The 21,938-nt window shown below is 33.2% G+C and overlaps 1 protein-coding gene across 1 annotated transcript; it reads right to left on the bottom strand.

The window, feature by feature from the left end:
* Positions 1-604: 604 nt before the first annotated feature.
* On the bottom strand, positions 605-20,838 carry LOC108910941 (transmembrane and TPR repeat-containing protein CG31690-like). Its single transcript, XM_023455028.1, has 2 exons — positions 19,896-20,838; positions 605-723 (listed from the first exon to the last, which is right to left on the bottom strand). Exons 1-2 carry the CDS (start codon positions 20,836-20,838, stop codon positions 605-607), a joined length of 1,062 nt encoding a protein of 353 aa, XP_023310796.1.
* Positions 20,839-21,938: the final 1,100 nt, after the last annotated feature.

Here is a 21,938-nt window from a genome sequence, read left to right on the forward strand (position 1 = left end):
CGAGTAAAAGACGATTGAATGTTGGAAAACTCAAATCAACTAAAATAAAGCAAAAACGTAATCAAATTTAGTTTTTCGAAATGCCTGAAATTTTTTTATGGATCACGTCGGTGTAAATCTTTACAAAGTGTCACTGTCATACCGACTTTCTAAGTATTGTAAGCGATATAAAAATTATTGTTATCATGAAAACCAAAAGAGTAAATATAATTTTTAGAGGTGAAGGTGAAGGCGTTTAAAATAACCTTCATTATTATATTTTAAAGAAAACTTATAATATCACTTATCTGATCACCATGCGCATGCGAAATATATGACATCACTTTTATTGAAAAAGAGAAATTATTAGTGATTTTTAGATTTTAGACGTAATTTTTCCATCATTTACGCTTTCTGCTTCTGCCTAGAGCAAATAATTGGGCTTGTGATGAAAACATCGTTTTATAAATTATATTTTAATTAATAATGAAGGGTTTGTAAGGCCCACACAAATGGCGAAGGGGTCGTAATATATTTTTAATTGTCTTCATTAATCTCAGCGGAGGAAATGGAGCCGCAAACGCAATTATAAGGAAATTAGCGTTGCTAAACAACAATAGGTTACTTACAGATTATAATGCACGTCGGCCATGTTGGGTCTGAACTGAAGGGCCTTTCTGAAGGCCCATTCCGCCTCTGCGACTCGCCCTTGACTGCTGAGAACGCTGCCCAGATTTCCATAAGCTGAAAAGAACAAATCATCGTTAAACCTTCTATTAAACAGGGTGTCAACAATGAAATGTTCAACGCATTGCCATAAAATAAGGCGTCAGCTGCAAAATACATTATTACAAATAGAATTTAATATACAGGGTGTCCGGAAAGATCATGTAAAAAATGAAGGGGAGGTCAAAATAGTTGTAGTACTTCATAATTTTTTTTTCCGATTGGAGTTATTAGCCTTCAAAGAACGAAGTTTGAAAAACAAATTTCAATTATAACTTCTAAGTTGTTAACATGACAACAGTGAAAATTGGGCAATTAAAGTAAAGTAGTAATGTTCATTTCCAAGCTTAAGTTTACGATCAGATGAAATTATCTTGTACCGTTTTTGAAAAAAATGAACACTAGACCAGGCGGTATCTGTTTTGGTTTGGGTGAATCGTATATCCACGGAGATTTTTGGCTTTTTGGCTTTCAACTATCACTAGTAATGAAAATTTTTCTATGCGCATAAAAAAAAACGTGGGCTTAACTTTTGGCGGCACAATATGTTAAAAAAATTGGAAAAATGTCATATTTTTCTTCCTATTTAATTATGTATCTTTTTAAGAGTTGATTTTAGGCGAAAATGGAAGAGGAAAAAAATGTTTGTAATTAAATTTTTTACAATACATGACTGGTTACAAATCGAATGAATCAAGATTATTATGGTAAAAATCGAAAAAATCACAAAAATGGGGCTAAAAAACAATACTTTTTTTGGTGTATTTAAATTGGGTGTAGGACCTTTATACTTGGCTCAAGAAAACTTCATGTTATGTAGAATCATCACACCAAATTTCATCAAAATCGGTTCGATAGATTTTGCATAATAATTTTGCAATTTAGGGACTTGGTATGATTGTTAGAACTAACGAACTAATGGTTTATTTATTTTTTTATTTATTATTGGTTATCGTTAGTTATTATTGGTCGTGGGTTGAATATTTTGTTCTTCTATTACTGATGTTACTTAAGTTGTTATGATATTATTTCTTTTAGTGTGGCTAGTTTCTGGCTACTAGATCTTCGCCAAAGCAAAAGCAGTGAAAATTTGTTTTTTACTTATTCTCGCGGTATAATTAAAACCTACAATATATTATTTTTATCATATATATATTTTTTTTATATAATTTTTGTTTGTGTTAATGTATAGGATAAGTATTTTTTTTTGTTTTAGAGCTTAACAAGCTTTGCTTCAGCTCTTAAAAGTTCTTAATAAATATATAGTTTTGTTTTATTTGATCTAAATGGAAATGTTATAATCATGTTGCTCAAATCAAAATTAGGTGTGAATATCTATTAAATATAATGTATTATTGTTATTACCTCAGATGTTTTTTCACACTAACGTCATGCTACTTGGCATATTTCTCACTACGAATCGTCCATATCCTTATTTCATGCGACTCTTTTTCTACACTAGGCACAGAAATTAAGGGATATTTAAAGAATCCCAAAATTTTGAGTGATTTTCAAATAGCTGTAACTTGAAGAGAAATGGTCGTAGAGAGAATAAAAAAAAAGAAAATTGAAGCTTCAAGTGTCTAGTTTTTCGATCTTGAGTTTAAAATTTTTTAGCATCAATAGTTTTTGAGTAATCATAAGAAAATCAACGAAAAAGAAATTGCAAATTGTTGCTTATCTATTTGCCTATCGACTTCAATTTTTTTTTTTTTTTAATTACACCATAAAGCTCTTTTAGATAATTTAATTCTATTTTATAAAAATTTAATAATTTAATTAAGTGAAAATGTTGGTTAGAAAAAACGTAAAAAATTGACTAACTTTTCAACCTCAAATTGTCCTAAAGAAACCCTGATAATTTCAAAACGCTGCGATTTTTTTTTACTTTCAGGAATGTGTAAATTTGTCGTTTTTGCTGAAAATCCACGTAATAAGTAATTTTTCAATTTTTTTTTTAAGTTAAAAATGTTATTTTAGCAATAATCCATATTTTCCTCATCAAAAAACGTTCATTGTTCTAAAAAATAATGAAAATATTTTCCTCAAAAATTATTATTTTTTAAATTTTTTTTACGTATCCACAAGCTTCACAAATGTCAAAATAAGTTGGTTGATTAGACGTTGCAGACCACAATTTAATATCGCAAATTACCTGTTCCCGATCACCGATTTTAAGCGGTCTCGCATATTAATGCACCGCCTGATGTCTCGTTGCGTAATTCCTTGCCAAGTTTGTAGAAGAGGTCAATTGAAGGTGATTTTGTATTAGCGGATAGTCTCGGCGTCATCTACGCACGAGAATGTTCTAAACATGCCCAATGGGGTTCAAGTCGGGACTCATAGGTGGGTGGTTGAGAGTTACCACGTTGTTGGCGTGAAGAAAATTTCTCGTACGTTCTGCAGTATGAAGACGAGTATGAGAATGAAATGATTCCCCATGCTTGTACGCATGGCAGGACGTGTGGTTCAAGGATTTCGGTGACGTACCTTTCAGCAATCAATGATGGGAATGATTACCAACTGAGTTCTGGTATTAATGGATACGTCTCCCCATACCCTGAACATACCATAATGAACATTTTCACTTCAAAAATTTTTTTTAAACCAATAATCACAACTTGAAGAGAATACTTTGCAGTTTTCAAAACCCTCAAAACCCTGCTTGGATTTTCTGTACGACCATTAATTCCCGAGTCATTGATTGCCATAATCCAAACTGATTTTTTTGCTTTGATCGACGATAGCTCAGCGACAAATCATCGTACAGGGCTCTGGAAACGCTCAAATTGAAGAGAATTAAATTATCTAAAAGAGCTTTATGGTGTAATTATCAAAAAAAATGTTTGAAGTCCATACGCCTTTTTAAAGAAAAGCAAAAATTTGCAATTTTTTTTTCGTTGATTTTCTTATGATTACTCAAAAACTATTGATCCGAAAACTAGACTTGAAGCTTCAATTTCCTTTTTTTATTCCCTCTACGAACATTTACCTCCAAGTTAAAACTCTTTGAAAATCACCCAAAATTTTGTAATTTTTTTTAATATCCTTTAATTTCTGTGCATAGTGTATTTACCAAAACCTATCGCTAAGTCTTCTGCTACCAAAAATTTGCTATCACTCGAATTGTACACTGTGAATTTTATTAAGATAATTCTGGAGCTTGGTAGAAAAAGAGCCAATGTCCAAAAATTACATTTAACAGCCAATAAGTCTCCTGGATTTACATATTTGTATCACAAAAAGGGCCAATGTCAACAAGTATTATAAGCCTTAATTATTTAAATTTTAAAATGGCCTAAGTCCATCTTAGTTTAATAGAAAAAGGGCCAATGTATGGACTTTGGTCCTTGAAATACTTTTAAAACGTTTGACAAACGACCAATGTCCACTGCAATGAACATTGACCCTTTTTCTACCAAGCTCCAGAATAAAGAAACTAAATCTCGTAAAATATTAATAGCCCACACAAAAAAAGATAATTATATTTAGCCTCTTATCCAGCTTATTTATAAGTTTATATTTATTTATAAATAGCGAACCATTCGAGAGTGTTACATGGTATAAGAAATAATTTGCTTTGATGGTTGTTTTCAAAACGGCCGCATTTCTCTGCCAATCGTGTAATTCTTCAACTCGTTTGCCAAAGTTTGGGGTTTAGGATTACAACCTAGTTGATTTATCCTTAATTAAAGGGTAGTTACCAATTAACCGCAGTCGTATTTATACTGCGGAGGTAAAATTTATATATGCTCCTTCCAGTTAATTAAAATCTAGGGGATTCAAATGCGTGGGAAAATTGTATGAGAGAAATTCATTTCCGATTAGAACTGCTCTTTACTGATAATCCGAACATGAGATTTGATCACTTGTTACAGTTTTTAGAGGGAAGCTGAAAAACACCCTAGTAAATCTATAAAAAAATAACTTATTTGTGTCATAATTATCTGTTGGGAATTATCATAACAAACTAAATTTTGTTGCGTATTCTGTTGATAAAAGTTCACAAATGACTTGCTTTTAAAATACAGTTTATATAATATTATGTTTTGTTTAATTTTAAGTTAATGCTGTTATTTTTTTGTTTTATTTGATTTATTTTGGGCGCCTTTATTTTTATGTTGTTGTTGATATGAGACTCACTCAGCGTGTGGGTTCCTTTTTTAATTTATTTTTATCTGGATTAGAATTTTTATATTATTTTCTTACTCTAATTTTTCTTAAATGAAAGATATGTTGTAGGTTACAAATATCAATATATTACAATATGATTTTATGGATTATAGGTTTTTACAATTGACAACCGTTTTACTTCTTACACTAGATCAATAAAACATGAAATTTCCCCCCTAAATTCTACTGTTACAGTGCTTAATAGTATTTTATACTGTAAGTAGTTAAATTGGTTGACAATGAAATTGGCCTTAATTATACACAATTGCAGTGAAATTTTGATGTAGAAATTTTTATAGCGCATTATTTTCAAATTTGCAAATTTGTTTAGCTAATTGTGTCGACACTTATGAACGTAGAATTATTGCTGGTTATTTAATCTGCATGTAACCGCGCTGCACTGTAATTCCACCTGCATGTAATCGCACTGATCTGGAGTTTCCTCGTTGAAACGCCGTCACGCCACGAAGATATCCGTAGTTTCCTTGGATGTTTTACTGGAATCCTTACAGATGAAAACTGCACTGCACTATTCTACTATTCTATTATTAGATTTCACTTATCACTTTTTATTTATTTTTTTTAACCTTGTTCAAATTTGTTGTTTCACAATTACTTATGTTGATGTTGCTCAATGAATTTTCGTACTTATGAAACTTCAACTAATGTGAATTTCGGACTTTTGACAGTAGTATCTGTCCGTGACATTTCTCCACCAAGATGGCTTGATAAGTATGACTTTTTTACTAACTTGTTGATTCTTATTGATTGCAATGGTTTAATCTAGGAGCAAACTAGCGATGTTACTGCTATAGGTAAACATGGAACACTGGCTACCTCAAGCCCGGAGATTAGTTTTTATAAACGTGAAAAACAAGTGAATATTTCTATGAAAATAATAACAAGCATTTTTGAAATTTTATTTATGCAAATATTGACTTTTGGACTGAATTATGATGCATGAAATTTACATTTTCAGCTTCCTTGAATTTTTTCGAGTCTTTTAACACCAATTGCACGTTTATAGGTTAACTTTAAAGTCATGCCAAAATTTTACTTATTTTTACAAATTTCAACTAAATTTTAATAAATAGCTTAATTCTCAGCATATCTGTCCGTTCAATGTCTTTAGTACAACCTTTTTAACACCTTTTATACAGTATTTACTCGTTATTCAATTGTAAACGAAAGAAAATTTCTAGGTGCTCCGGTCCATCAAGTATTAATAAAGTCTACACAACAATTTTAACTTTGGTTGGAGTCTAAACACAGTTTATGAAGTTATGAGGGTCTTTTACACTCTGCACATATGATTTTGCAGTCTTACTACAGTTATACAATTAAAAATTTACAAATTCCAACGGAACAACAATTGTCAACATTTAAATGATACATAAAAGTTTTCACAGATGCTCAGGTTTAATTCCACACATACATTCTGGTCACAGGTATACTATGATTTGTTTATATACCAGGTTTATTGCATGAATTATTATTATACATATGTGAAAAACCTTCATCGTCCGTCGATGACTTGTCAAAATTCCACTATATTTTTAAATGTGCTCATGCCAGAACTTTTAATTGACATTTAATATTGTAATATGGTTCTTCACTGTTCATTATAACATAATTGTGCTACATGAGTGCATTTAAATAGTTTTATGAGTAGCAAATTCAATTTTTGTCACAATTTTGACAGTCGAGACGTTTTATCGTGAAAATTTAGTAATTACATCATTTCAACTTATACTATTGATAAAATATCCTTCATTTAAATTCATTACAGTCATCCACACCCTGTTTATGTCTATTTCAACTATATATCATCTCAAAATTTGTATTAATTCGACATTTTTGTGATTCGGTTTCCGAGAAAAGAATCGATTATGTTTTCAAATTTAATAAAACATAACAATAAATGGATATACTTTTAGTTATAAATATATAATCTATACTGGCCAGTTAAGTCATCAGATTTGAAACCAATCCAATACATTAAGCGAATACATAGCCAATGTTAGCTAATAAATACATTATTATAGTTATTAATGATACTAGTTCGATATGAATGAAACGGGTGTAATGTTAAATCACGAGGCGTTAACCGAGTGATTTAGTTACACAAGTTTCATTAACAAAGTTTATATCGAACATGTATCATTTAAAATTTAATCTACGAAGGTCCAAATAGATTTGCTTTGCAAATTCGATTTATCTTAAAATATCAGAAACGTTGTTATAAATTGAAATTCAAAATTATTAGGTGTTCTTATTTGACGTGGCCATGATAACCACAGTTATTGATTGTTTTAAATTTGACTTTGACAACATCATCGTCGGCGTCCAATTTTGTATCATACGTTCAGTTTTAATGAAAAGATCATTAGGCAAATATGGGCTATTCTGATTTCGAGTGTCCATTCGGATATCGAAGACATTGCGCAAAGCGTTCTCAATACCATACTTCTTGAAAACTCAAAACAGACGTATGAGCAAAGTTATGCAAAACTTGGTGTAAAGGGAAAGGAATCTAGAATAGCAGCAATGAAAAGGTTCTTCTGGCATATTTCGTAGATTTTTCAAAAATAGCAAGCCTTCGTAACTTTGGTTATAGAAAACTCAATTTTTGCTGACAGCCGACGATAAAACTCATTTTATGATAAAAGTTGCATTGATATTGAAGCTTGCAGGTCTTGCACGCGTACTAAATTGACAAATCTACACCTACAAAATGTCAAAGATGAAGAAAATGGAAACATTGAAGAAATAAATATGGTTCGAAGATATATAGCGATGAGGTCAGACAACATAGATCATACTCGATTTTTGTGGGATATAGAAATGGAAAATTCATCAAGTAGCCAGTTGGCATTACCTAATACTTTTGGGAAAATGCCATGTAATGTAGCATTGTTCCTGGGTCTTCCAAATCTTTAACAATATACTGGACATTGCTTTCGTAGATCATCTGCGTCATTGCTTGTAGGCTCAGGAGTCGATTTATTAACTATAAAGAGGCATGGTGGTTGGCGCTCTAACACAGTGGCAGAAAGATATATACAGGGTGTTCCATAAGCACATGATCAAAAAGGTACTGCGCCATTCTTTGACTCAAAAGAAGACGATCTGACCTAACTTCCATTAAGAAAAAATGTCTAGCTCCTCTATTATTGACTGTCAAAGTTCTTGAAAAAAAAAAATGTTTTTTGTAATATCTGGAGAATGTTACTATGGATTTTAATGAAACTTGCTGCGGACTTATTCCTAAGTAAGACTAATGTCTTGATGAACCGCGTCCATCCGCCTTGGGCAAGTGGTATATTCTTGAGTGTATTGGTACAAGAATAAGCAGAACTTTTTTACTGGTCGTTAGAATCAATTCATTTTTTTATTAATACGTTTTTCAAGATTTCCGTGCTCTTGATAAAATCTTGTAGCATTCATAGTTTTTACGCAAAAAACTATTTTCTGTTTCGTTATGACTTAACAATTTTAGACGTATCGCAGTAAATCTGCCTTTTCGCAAGAAGCGGCATTCTCTAATAATTATGTCAATTCTTTTACCCAGGAATCAATATTGAAAGTAAAATGGTCACGATTTTAAAGTCTGTCATGATGCGACGGATTGAATATCATTTTATTTCATTAGATTTATTTTTTGTTAACGTGCAAAAAATGTAAAGACGTACTTAGGAAAGACATAATTCTCTTTATTGAAATTGGATGATAGTTGCAAAGATACGATAGATTGTTACAAAGATACTATAGATGAATTACAAAACATGTTCGATATGCCCGCCATTTTCTAGGATGCATAACTGGATCCGTCGATTAAAATTATATTGAGCCCTCCTGAACATTTCTGGATCATTCCGTATTACGTCCGCTTCGTTTTGAATCCTCCGTAATAATTCTTCCTGGGAGGCCTCAGGAGTGTCGTAAACTGTATTCTTTAAGGATCCCCATAGAAAAAAATCTAACTAAGTCGGGGGTCCTGGGGGGCAATTCGACAGGAACATTTCTCCCTCTTCTTCCGATCCACTTGTATAGAAAAGTATTATTTAAATATGCAGTTACATCTGCACTAAAGTGCGGTGAAGCACCATCGTGCATGAACCACATCTGATCACGAAGATCGAGACAGACATCTTCCATTAGAACTGAAAAAGTATACGTTAAAAAATTGAGATAATTTTCGCCATTCAAGCGGCGCGGCATGACATAAGGACCCAGAAGGATGTCACCGATGATCCAGGCCCAAACATTTATTCGAAATTCCACCCGAAAGTGGTTAATACGCCTCGCCTGAGGGTTTTCTTCTGCGTAATGGTGGAAATTACGTGAATTAAAGACACCTCTTCTGGTAAAACCAGCTTCATCAGTGAATAAAATTCTGTTGGTGAAATTTGGGTCACGTGCCCGCGCTCCTTCAATAAAGCAGCAAAATTGAAGTCTTCTCTCAAAATCGTGTGGTAGAAGCTCCTGAATAGACATCGCATTATAAGGATGGAAGAGCTGCTGTCTTATGATTCGATTAATTGTACTTTTTGGTACGCCAAATTCCACTGCCAGACGGTGAGTACTGATATTTGGATCTTCAGGGACCCTTTTTAAAACGTCTTCCTCAACGGCTGCATTTCGAACTTGAGGACGACCCACACGGTCAACGGCTCGAACACCAAATTGCCCAGTCTCCCGCAAACTCCTTTCAATCCGTGCAAATGTCTGGTAATTTGAAACCCGTCGATTTGGGTATCGCGCCGTGTAGACCCGTACACTACCACGCAAGTTGTCTTCGCAAAACCTTAAGACTTTGACCATGTTGGTCATCTCTTCGTTAGAAAACGCCATTCGAAACGAATGTGTCGGACTGTCTGACCAACGTCAACAGTTTGACAATTCATTTATTATAAAATGACATCATCGCTTACTACGATAGTAGTGATTGTAGTGAGTACCTAGTTGTACTTGAGTAGCAGTAATAATGAATGTCTAAAATTGAAAACATTTTTTTTTTCGTAAAAACTATGACTGCTACAAGATTTTACCAAGAGCACGAAAATCTCGGAAAAGGACTGATGCATCAATAAAAAAAATGAATTGATTCCAGCGACCAATAAAAAAGTTCTGGTAATTCTTGTAGATACGCAAGGCGGATGGACGCGGTTGCTTCAGCAAAATATGAGTCTTACTTAGAAACAAGTCCACAGCAAGTTTCATGAAAATCCATGCTAAAATTCTCTTTTGACAATCAATAGCAGAGTAGACAGATATTTTTTCTTAATAGAAGTTAGATGAGATCGTCTTCTTTTGAGCCAAAGAATGTCCACAGTACCTTTTTGATCATGTGCTTATGGGACACCCTGTAGAAGATTCCAAATAAAATAAGAAAGTGGCCTCGAATATTTTGCGCTTCAGACATTGAAGGAAATAAACTTACTTTCTAAAAATACAGCTCATTTATCATCTGCTGGAATTAATTTAATAAATTGTTCAGAAGTTGTAATTAATGTTTACAACAAATAAATGTTGTTGAATAATAAATAATAACAAGTAAAAGTGGTGATTAACTTTGTTTTTGTTTATCTTCTACTTTAAAATTCGCGTGTTATTATGAATTTATAATGACACTGATTGTGAGTGTTATTATGAAGGCCATAATGGCATCCAAATGAGAATGCTAAATATGTCATAATGACACCGTCGTAAATTAAGAATATAACCACATTCTGAAAACCACCCAAACAATTCAAAAATACAAAAATCAAAAAACGAATAAAGCAGAGAAGTTCTTTTCTAGACAGAGAAGTCAGTGTTGCAACAACAAAAAGAATTCGAAGGGATTAAATGTTAAATTTAAAAAATTCTTAAATGCCTTAAATTTAATGGACTATTTTAGAAAAGGATACAATAATACCCTGTATATAATATACTTGTTTTAATAGAAATATATCCAATTTACCTAGACATTACAATGCACCCTTACATTACTCCCACACTGTCAGTGCAATTTAATGATATTAATTGTATGCTAAAGTCTGAAAAAATATCATCCCATAGAAGATATTTTTTTATTTTTACTTTTTTTATTTCAAAGGCCTACGCGGATTTCGCAATCCAGTTTTTCTCGAAAATCGAGCCTAAAACAATTACATTTTATCTATCTTTTCAAGAAATATGATAAACTCCCGATGAGAATGTCAACATTTACTTTAAATTTAAGACGATCTTACGACCTTTCTTTCTACCTCAAACTAAGAGCAAAATTCAGAACGGATGTGTCTCAATCTTCCGTTGTATTACCCACAACAAATTTGGACACTTTCTAATTAGTTTTTGACAACAAAGATGTACTTAACGTGCCTTGTAACCTATTGATCAGCTTTGACGTAATTGTTTCGGCTCGCCAGCTTCAATAATTCACTTCTATGGATTCATTCATATTGTCAGGAAGAGATTACTCTTTAATAGAACTGAAGAGAAACTATGCTAAGGAAATGTAAATAGGGTTACAGCTAGAGATGCGTTATGCCTCAACTTTGGAGTCCATGTAAGTTAAGTTTTGGTACAGTGTTAAAAACTGCTATTAGAGAGTTAATTTTATTTCAAATTATATCAAAATTTGGTAGGCCTAAAAGGCTCAAAGGGCCCTTATTGTCTAGGAAATTCGTTATAACTTTTTTGTTTCCATTTTTTTCAAAAAATAAGTGACAAATTTAAATTTTATAAAGGCAAAAGTCCTCATGTATGAATGCCATATGAAATACGATTGAAATAGAAAAATAATTTTGGGATTCAAAAAGATAATATCGTTAATCAAAAACCATAGTTCATATCTGATAAAACATTTATTTTCCTGAATATTTTTGCATTTGCATTTTTATTTACTCCATCATTCTAAACCTGGCAGGTCTTACACGACTTACCTTGTAAAGTCACTCATTTTCAATGAAAACTCAAAATATTTTGATAACGCGTACAAGTAAGAGGGAAATAGTATCCAATGTTCTTGATATCGATTTTTAAAGTAAACAAGTAATTCAAAGTCTGTAAAATACCTACATTTCAAAGTTATACCCTGAAGAATTTTTTCTATCGAAATTAGTCAAGGTCAACTATTAAAATAATATTTTTTATATTTTATAAAAGTATACTGCAAATTCAAACTTTAATTTTAAGGTTAGCAACAGGGATTTTGCTCCAAAATTGAAGTTGACTGCGGTACTACCTGTAAATATTCGAATAGAGAGATAATAGAGCAACAAAAAATATGCGATCACGTTTAGGACAACGGTCATAAAATTCAATAGAAATTAAGATATTTCCGTGCAGGAAAATAATGCCTTTAAAAGAAAATTAAGACCCCAATTATTTTATTAGACGGTGAAAAATGTGTTTCAAACGACTCTGTGAACTTAAATCTCTGTTGGCTGCAAATACACTGCCTTCATAAATGATTACCAGCCACGTGACCAACAATTTCGTTTAGAATTGTAATTTTATTTCCTTCACGTTGGCAAGTAAACTTCCAGAAAATTAAAAATTTTCAAACACAACATTCTATTTCACCGGCTGGTGATTAGTGTAATTTTTCACGAGAGTTTATTTACCAATCAGCGATTACAGTCTCGGAAGCATAGACGTAACGGTTTGTCATTGTTCATTGTAAAGGAACCATTAATATTAATCGCACTAAGATTTAGGGATTTTTAGTTGGCAATACCAGTCGGGCAATGTTGGTTGCCTAAGTTCGGCGATCAATTAGCTTGAAATTATTTATCTGTACTAAAATAATTAAATGATCATATTATGACATCTTCACTTATGGAAGCAACGTTAACTTATTGTATTATATTTTTTTTGTCAAATTACAAAAATAAATATTAAAAAAAAAACAGTTGACTATAGTCAATCAAAATTTCGATTTATAAAAATTTTGCACCGGTGTGTACAAGATGTCAATTTATGTAATATTTGAAAATTTGAAGCCTCAGACATAAATGGTAACGTTTTGCAAAAAATAAAAAATAAAATTTTCTCGGAATTCCTTTTTCTAGCGACCAATAAAAGTTACATTAAAATAGAAGATATTATTAAAGAATAGTGCTCGTGACTGTACAATTTTTTTAACCAACTTATACATCTTGAAGAACATAAGAATATTAAAGAAGGAAGAAAAATTTGAGAGATGTATTATTTGTCAAGATGCACTAAAATTTGTTAATAAGTACGGCAGAGAAATCACTACATGAAAAAAATACCATTATTTTGATGGAAGGTGATAAATATGTTTCTAACAGTTCACAAATTTTACTAATTGTTGGTTGAACATTTTCAGTGACACACTAAATTGTAATCAAAAATATATATTGCATTATATTTTCTATGAAAATTAGACTTTTAACACTGATAAAATTTAAAAAACCAACGCTTGGTGTTCAATCATCCTAAACAAATATACAGGGTGATTCACGACTTATCCAAAAAAATTTGGGAATAGATGCGGCATGAGAAATGGAGTCAATATTGTAAAACAAATCTGTAAAATCCTTATAGTTTCTGAGAAAAAAATTATTGAAGTTATAGCACATTAAACCACTACATAGATGGACAACTATAGTCTCTAGCGTCATTCGCAATACGCGTGGAGAGCCATGTGACTCCTAATACTGAAATCCGTCGTTGCGGTAGTTTTTACCTGTTATCTGTGGTATTTGCATAAGTTTTTTAGTAGTTAGTGTCAAAAATAGCTTGCGTGTCTAGCAACTCAGTTGATGGATATCGTTTTAATTTATGGTGAAGCAAGACTACATTTGTATTATGGTGAAGTATTAGTGTTATGGTGAAGCAAGACATCATTTGTGTTAGTTCGTAGAAAGTGAGTAAGACGGACCCAAATGTGTATACACGTGAGTGGATAAAAATTTGAACAATTGCTGTTGCAGCATCGGATATGTCAAATGATTTTATTATTTAAAAACACAAATTAAGTTTATTAATAATTAATAAAGGCAAAAGCATTTGAATTTGCCGATATAAAATAGGTGCAATAAAATTCTATTTACATATTTCTTTCCTTGCAAAAGTTTTTGTCCGTTTTTATCACGCCGCCATACCGGTCGCATTTTGCGAGGTCAGGTTTTACAGTGGACCAGTTTCCAGTGCCGTGCAGAAGTGTATTTTTAAATCAATTTCGAACTGACCTTTTTGATTTTTTCTTTACAAAATTGTATTTGTAAGGGTTCCCTGTACATCCAGATTTTTTTTTTTTTGGATAAGTTCTGAATCACCCTGTATGTAGAATAAATAATAGAATAAAAGGTTATGATGAAAACTGATATAAGCTTAGAAACGAAAACTAGTAATATGCTAGATGGTTTAGCGAAATCAAGAATATGTTTCTGGTCTAGGCAAAAGTAAATAATAAAGACAAGTGATCTGATCAATTTATCACAATTTATAAAAAAAAATAGTAATAAAACAAATCTCTTTTATACGATTAAGTCGTTCATTGCGTTGCAGGAGTTTTTTCTTCTTCTTCGTTCTGATATTCTCTCGATCCTCAATATCGCTTTTTCTTTGTTTACAAGGAATGGGCGCTGTGACGTACCGGACGCGAGCAGAGCTAACTTCTATTAACAAGTCAGAGATCAGACCGAGAGAAATGAGCTGAAAAGCAAACATCTCATCGGAATCGCACGAATGGTTACGTCTGGCTTTACATTCGAAGTCTGTTGTCTCGCATGCGACCGACTTAGATGCTATATAATGTAAGTTTTATACCCTACACCAAAAAAGATTGGGATAAGACAATAAATATTTGTCAGAAGCTTGGTGAGGAGCTCAAGAAGTGTCTAGCAGTTAATAATTTTTTTCGGTCTCTGTGGTTACATTGTGTTAATTTTAGTAAACTACTAAAGAAGAAATAAATTTTTAAAAATTAGTAAGAACATGTGAGGGCTAATAATAGCATATTATGAGTTTGAAAGAACTTATGTAATTTTGATTCTAGTCCTTGTAATTATTTATTTATAGAGAACAAACAGTTGTATTTCCTCTTAGGTGCCTTCCCCTAGTTCTGAAAATGTAAATAATTTATAGAAAATATCATCATTGAAATAGGGCAATAAAACAAATGCTCGTATTATTCTGTCCATTGGGATTTGCTTTTATACATTTTTATAAAAAATAATAACGGGTGCTCCTAGAAAATATATTTAAACAATTAATTATTGCTGTTACGACTTCAGTTTATTCTTTATTAAATGGAACTTTTACTTTGTATTTTATTACATGATTATCCAATTTATATTACTATAATATATTAATGGCAATTTTACTACCCGCATTCTGTGGACTGAAAACTTTAAGAGATACCTTTCTTTTGTTACCTGTTTTATTTAGCAACTTGCGCACTATTCTAAGCGTGCAAAGCTTTCCTTATAAAATAAGGAGCTACATTTCAGCAATTATCCACGACATCTAATAAAAAAGTTTTGATAGAGTTTACTTTTTATTCGCCATGTGGCTGTTTGGGGATTACGGTTAGCGCTGTTATAAGTTTGAATGCAATGGGATGGGATTTATTGATTATCGTCCGTGAAATACTGCGTTGGTCTTCGTGAACGATATAGCATAGTTTTCACCTCTGTTTTGTCAAAGAGAAACGACCGCAGACCACATCAGTCGGAAATGTTAATCAATTACTACGGATTTTTCTCCTTCCAAGTTAATTTAGGCTTTATAGATTAGCCTTTATGTAGGGCAGGGTTCATCGAACTGTAAAATATTATGTAAACACAAATACCGGCATTCCAACAGGGGATAAGGTAAACAAACTTTTTATTGCCGATTGCGATCTAATTTTGTATCAACTGAAAATAAATTACGGTGTTTTATCACTGGAAAAGTAAGCAAATTATTTAATTTGGAAAGTGTAAATAGCAGAAAATTACGACAAAATTAGATATTCTTTCAAGTTCCACTGCTCTCTTAAAAATGTAGTGAAACAAAAATGTATACCATGAAACATCATTTAAAATACAAGAGTGTAAATGACGATATAAAATCAAATTTTCAGTATTCAGATTCAGGCATATTACCATGTAAAATTTTAAAGAAACGAAGATATCGATGTACATACTGTAAGTATTTTTGTTGATAAGAATTGGAAAAATATGAATAAGTAAATAAATTTAAAATAATTTTCATTCTCTTCCATTCTCTACATTCAAAGAATTGAAATGTACAAATTTTTATATATAAAATGTCAGGCTTCAACGTGTCGGGGTCCCCGCACGGTCTTTATGATAATGTGGAATCGTAAGCTGTTGGTTTTGTATTACTGACCAAAAATCTCCAGAGTACTTGGGTCCGAAAATAAATTATTTTCTACTTATAGCGGTCTGAATCAGTTCTGCTGATGATGGTTTCAAAGTAATTGAGTAGAATATAGTGTAGTGGTCGCCGAGATTTCCGGACTTGACGCCATTAGAGTTTTTTTCTTTAAGATTTGTTGAAACAAAAAGTTTATAGATCAAGGCCATAACCTGTACACGAACTACGTGCTTGGATAATGCAAGCGTGTGCAAAAATGACCCCAAACCAAATACAAGAAGTAATTACGAACGTATGTAAAAGAATTGAGGAGTGCATAGAAGTAAATGGTGGATTGATAGAAATGACAAGGAGATATTCCTCATAAAAAATAAGAACAAAATCAAGTATAATTTTTTTACAGAGACGCGTCATAATCGAAATATAGGGCGTTAAAGATTTTTAAAAAAATTCGAATATTTTAAAACACTTCTAAATGAAGAAGGCTATTTAAGCCAAATTTGGCATGACACATTTTCTTATAAGATACCATTTTTCCATAGAAGTAAAAGTCCCGCAAGCAACCAGTGGCGGAGTTATGGGGACTCAGACTCATTAAATTATAAAAAAAAATCGGCCCTACCGAAAATAAAAAATTATGCTGTTTTTAGATAGAACAGTTTGTTATTGACAAAAAATGTACATTCACTTTTTTCCTAACTCTTATAGTTTCATGGCAAAATTGATTTTTCGGGAGGGTGCTTCTGGATTATGTAGATAAACTTTAAAATGAACCTAAACAAAAATATTCGAGTAGGCTGCTGTCAAGCAATGTTAATTTGACGTTTTAAATGTTATTTTGCGAATTGTTGCATAATTTATCCATTAGATAAAGCGTTCAAACTAATAATAAAAATAAGTTTAATAATGCCGTTCATATTTTCGAACAATGAATATGCTGATATGGTCTTTGTATACGGTTTTTGTGATGGAAATGCCACGGCGGCTCACCGTGAATGTGCAGTAAGATTTCCTCATCGCAGACTACCAGCAAAGGAAACATTTTCAACGACATTCAGTCGTCTCAGATAAACTGGGTCTTTCGGTATTCCAACTTGTGCTGATGGACATTTTGCCCCACTTCAGGACGAAGTAAGATCGAATACTATTTTAAACCATTTCGATGAAAATCCATCCACGAGTGTCAGAAGATCTAGCTATCTAGGACTCTTCGGGCTGATGGACGCCAAGCGTATTATATCCAGCGTGTGCAACATTTATTGCCTTAGGACATACGATGCAGGCACGTGTTTTGTGACTGGATGTTAAACCAAGCAGAGAATGATGATCAGTTTACGCAAAAAGTAATGTGGACAGATGAGGCAACATTTACTCGAAGGGGAATTTTAAACCAAAAGAACAACCGTATTTGGTCCTACGAGAATCCACGGGCGGTAAGGGAACATAGTTTTCAGCAAGAATTCCAATGTAACGTGTGGTTGAGTGTGTTGTACAACACTATAGTTGGTCCCTACTTCCTTCCGCATCGGTTAAATGCTGACATGTTTGCCGAGTTACTTGAAAATGGTTTTCAAGATCTGTTAGAAGATATTCCGCTTAATACTCTAATGAACAGTTGGTTTCAACTACATGGTTGTCCTGCCCATTTTTGTAGAGGTCCTAGGGAGTGGTTAAACATTAATTATCCCAGGAGATGGATTGGTCGTGGAGGACCTGCAGCATGGCCCGCACGTTCACCGGACTTGACACCGATGGATTATTTCGTTTGGGGTGCTGTTAAACAAAAAGTCTACGAGGTGCCAGTTGAAGATCTGTCGAGAATTAACTACAATTCAGTGTCGATCGGCCACTACCTCCATAATTAGAAGATGTCGTCTACACTCTGGAGGCGCCCATTTTGAAAAAAATATTTTTTAAATCATTTCATTTTTGATTCACTTTTCGCTTTGTATAGGTATGATATTAATTGTTAATTTTTTGGTTGTTTCAATTTACAAATAAATTTTCATGTATTGTTTGCCATTTTATTTTATTTAAAAGTACACAACACAAGTAAATGAAGTGACTACAAACCGCCTGAGAAAATTTAGGAGTATTACAAGGCTCGTTACGTTGTCGCATTACGACATAGTCACATTAGATGTTAGGTACTTAAATATTTCTATTGTTTTCATCAACATCATTTTTTTAAACACCCTATATCTCAAAAACGAAGCATCTCCTAAATAATTTTAATACTATTGGTTAAACCCAAGGGAAGGGGAGATAAAAAGGCTTATTTGACTCACACATACTCGAGACTAAGACCAATTTTAATAGGTACTATATTTTTTTTGGTTTTATGAGGAACGTCTTCCTAAAGTTTATCGACAGAATCCAGAAGCACCCTTCCGAAAAATCAATTTTACCATGAAACTATAAGAGTTAGGAAAAAAAGTGAATGTACACATTTTGTCAATAACAAACTGTTCTATCTAAAAACAGTATCATTTTCAGTAGGGCCGTATTATTTTTTTTATAATGAGTCTCCATAACTCCGCCACTGGATGCTTGCGGGACTTCTACTTCTAGGAAAAATGGTATCTTATAAGAAAATATGTCATGCCAAATTTGGCTTAATAGCTATACCTGTAGGCATTCTTCATGTCGACCTCAAAAAGTCGACTTATGAAAGACTTCGTGAAAATGTGGATAAAGTAAGAGGTGGTTTTAAGTAGGTAATTAAAAATAGTCTTTCCACAACTAAATGACGCGAAACTGGAAGAGTTGTCTTTACAGGACCTCAAATAATGAAACGCGTTTATGAGCCACACTTCAAAGAAAATCTAAGGAAACAAAAAAAAACAAGTGACTTGGAATTGTTTTGTAAGTATGGTAAAAGAATACCAAAGATGATAACTATAAAATACTCATACCTAGAACTTTTAAATGAATCACGAAACCCTAACGGCATATTTTTGGAATTTGAGATTTTTTCTGAGAACATAGGTGCAGTTAATTACAGACAAGGACAAATTGATATTCTATAAAGATTATTAATGACTGTTGCTGGTTTCTCAAATGATACGAAGATTCGACTTCACACAATATTACTGATATTGAATGAAAGATAGAAAGAAGTGTTTTATTTATTTATTTATTTTTTTAATCTAATGTTATGTTCCTCTGGTATTTTTTATTATTTTAAAATATTCTAAACTACTCTTAGGATATTCTAAAAATGAATTTGTTCCTGTTTTCAATAAGTAACATATAATGGTGTGTTATTTAAATTCATATATCTCCATAACAAAAAAAGCTAGGAAGTTGTGCTTTAAGCATTTTTTCATTTAGCCATATAAATCTTTTAGGCTTAGAGAATATTCTAGATGTTCCAAAAAAAATTCTTCTTTCGATCAGCCATGAAAATAAGCCATATAAAAATATAGCGGATGCAATTTGATGTCGTTGTGGTAAAATTAGAATTGAGAACGACTCGTTCTTTATCATCTTACACTCGTATACGTAGAGTTTACCACAAGGCTTTAAATAATATTTGATTATTGAATAGATGCTTATATGTATACCTTCAGTAAACGTGGCATAGATGTCTAGAAATACAAGCTATCTATTAAAGCTTCAAGGCTGCCTTTAATGAACTAAGGGACGATAACTACTAAAGCAAATCAATTACCTACCTTTCGGTGGGTTGACAGGGATCGCCGACCTATAGAGCGACTCTTCGTCGTGCCAGTCCCTATTCCTGCAAACAGTTTTCGCACTGAATGCCACTAATACAATCACCAAACTAAACAAGGAGACCACCCGGTGCTTTCTGTAACTATTCCAAAACGTAGCACTCGCCAGTCCCAAAAGCAAACACAACCCCGCACTTGAAATATACAGAACCCTTTCTGCAACCACGAATCCCACGTAAAAGAGTATATTCGTTGCAGGTAGAAACGGAAGCGCTAGGAAAGCCACGGAGAGCAGAATCGCTCCGCTTGCACTCACTTGCTTTTTGTCAGTCCTGTTAGCAAGCTTAATACGTTGATTGACTGTCAGACACACACAGGAGGTTGATTGGAAGTTAGTGGCGTTATTATTGTTCGTATTCCGACAAGATGAGGAATGTACATCGTGAAAATTAAGGTGGCACACTGTACAAGCCAAGTTTCTGTCCACTTCCTTAACCGCATCAAACTTTTTAGGTTTATGCTTCTTCAGGCTCCTCACAATCCTAACCAAAGTTTGTCCTAATCCAAAGTAGAAAGCGAAGGACAAAGCGTTGCGGCCATCCCTTATAGTTGTGATGCGTGGGATGGCGTCCATCCCCCAGTCGAAACTCAAGGTGTTGGGAAATATTAGCAGCCAGAAATTGAACACGGGCAGATAAGAAAAAGTGAGGAACCTCGTGAGGAATTCCGCCTCTCTTGCTGTGGGGTTGTCCGCTGTGGAAAACTGGGGCGTCCGCGTCTGTAGTCTCACGGCTAAGATGATTGACAGGGCTGAGGCCAGGATCAATAGACTGTGAGTTTGTTTCTGGAACAAAAGTGGAGCGTTAACTAATTGGTTAGAGTGTTTTGGGTGGTTGTAGTTGTGCGACAAGTTAATTTCAGAAGGAGATTTGTCCAGTAGCATTATATTTTAAAGTGTTAGATGCGTAATATACAGGGTGTAACTAAATAAGTGTAAAACGTTTAAGGGGGTGATTCCTCATCGAAAAAAAGATAGGATCTTTCATATAAAGAAACTTCAGTGGAGCATCCCTTTTTAAGATACAGCCCCTTAAAGGGGGTACATAAAATTTGTTTAACAATCTTTTTCACAAGCACTAAACAAGTTGCAATATTGAAATTAACCTGACATTTTCTACTACCAAAAAGGCACTTAGCCAGTAATTTATTTGGTTTACTCCATGGTTGTAAGGGGTGGAAAACGCAACCCCTAAAATTTATTTCCAACGTAACTTTTTGTCTTATTATTTGTTTACCATTTAAAAATTTATTTCCGATAGCCTGTTTCATTCTAAAAAAAAATGTCTCTTGAATTTTTTGCCCAAATTAAACCAGTTCGCAGCAAAAAATTATTTTACGAACAACTACAGAGATACATCGTCATAAATGCGGACTGGATTTACTGTTATTTTGTAGTTACTACCTGCATTAAATGATTAAAGGGGAATAATCAAAACTAATTTAATAATAACAAAACATACAACATGTAGAAATCATAGTAAATGTTCAATATGTCTACCTTCAGACATTACGCATGCGTCTAGACGTCGGCGCATTGAGCCACGTATTCGCTCAAATATTCCTGGAGTCTCTCTAATTACCCTGCACGCATCGATAATGCGGTTTCTTAAGTCCTCTACATCGCGAACAGGAGTACGATAAACCAAATGCTGCAAATGGCCCCAAGTAGACAAATCCAGAGGATTGAGATCCGGGGATCGAGCGGGCCAATTCTGTGGTCCTCCTCGACCTATCCACTGATTTGCATATGTTTCAGTTAAATGCTGACGTGCTACTTGACTAAAATGGGCGGGAGCCCCATCATGCATAAAAACCATATCCCTTCTGACGCCCAAAGGAACTTCCTCCAGCAGTACGGGGGGATGCACTTTTCTTAAAAATTGAACGTATGCCTCACCATTTAATCGAGGAGGTAGAAAATGAGGCCCAATTAAATAATCCCCAATAACTCCGACCCACACCTTAAGAGAAAACTGTTCTTGA

The sequence above is a fragment of the Anoplophora glabripennis genome, unplaced genomic scaffold, assembly GCF_000390285.2.
Source record: "Anoplophora glabripennis isolate ALB-LARVAE unplaced genomic scaffold, Agla_2.0 scaffold458, whole genome shotgun sequence".
NCBI lineage: Eukaryota > Metazoa > Arthropoda > Insecta > Coleoptera > Cerambycidae > Anoplophora > Anoplophora glabripennis.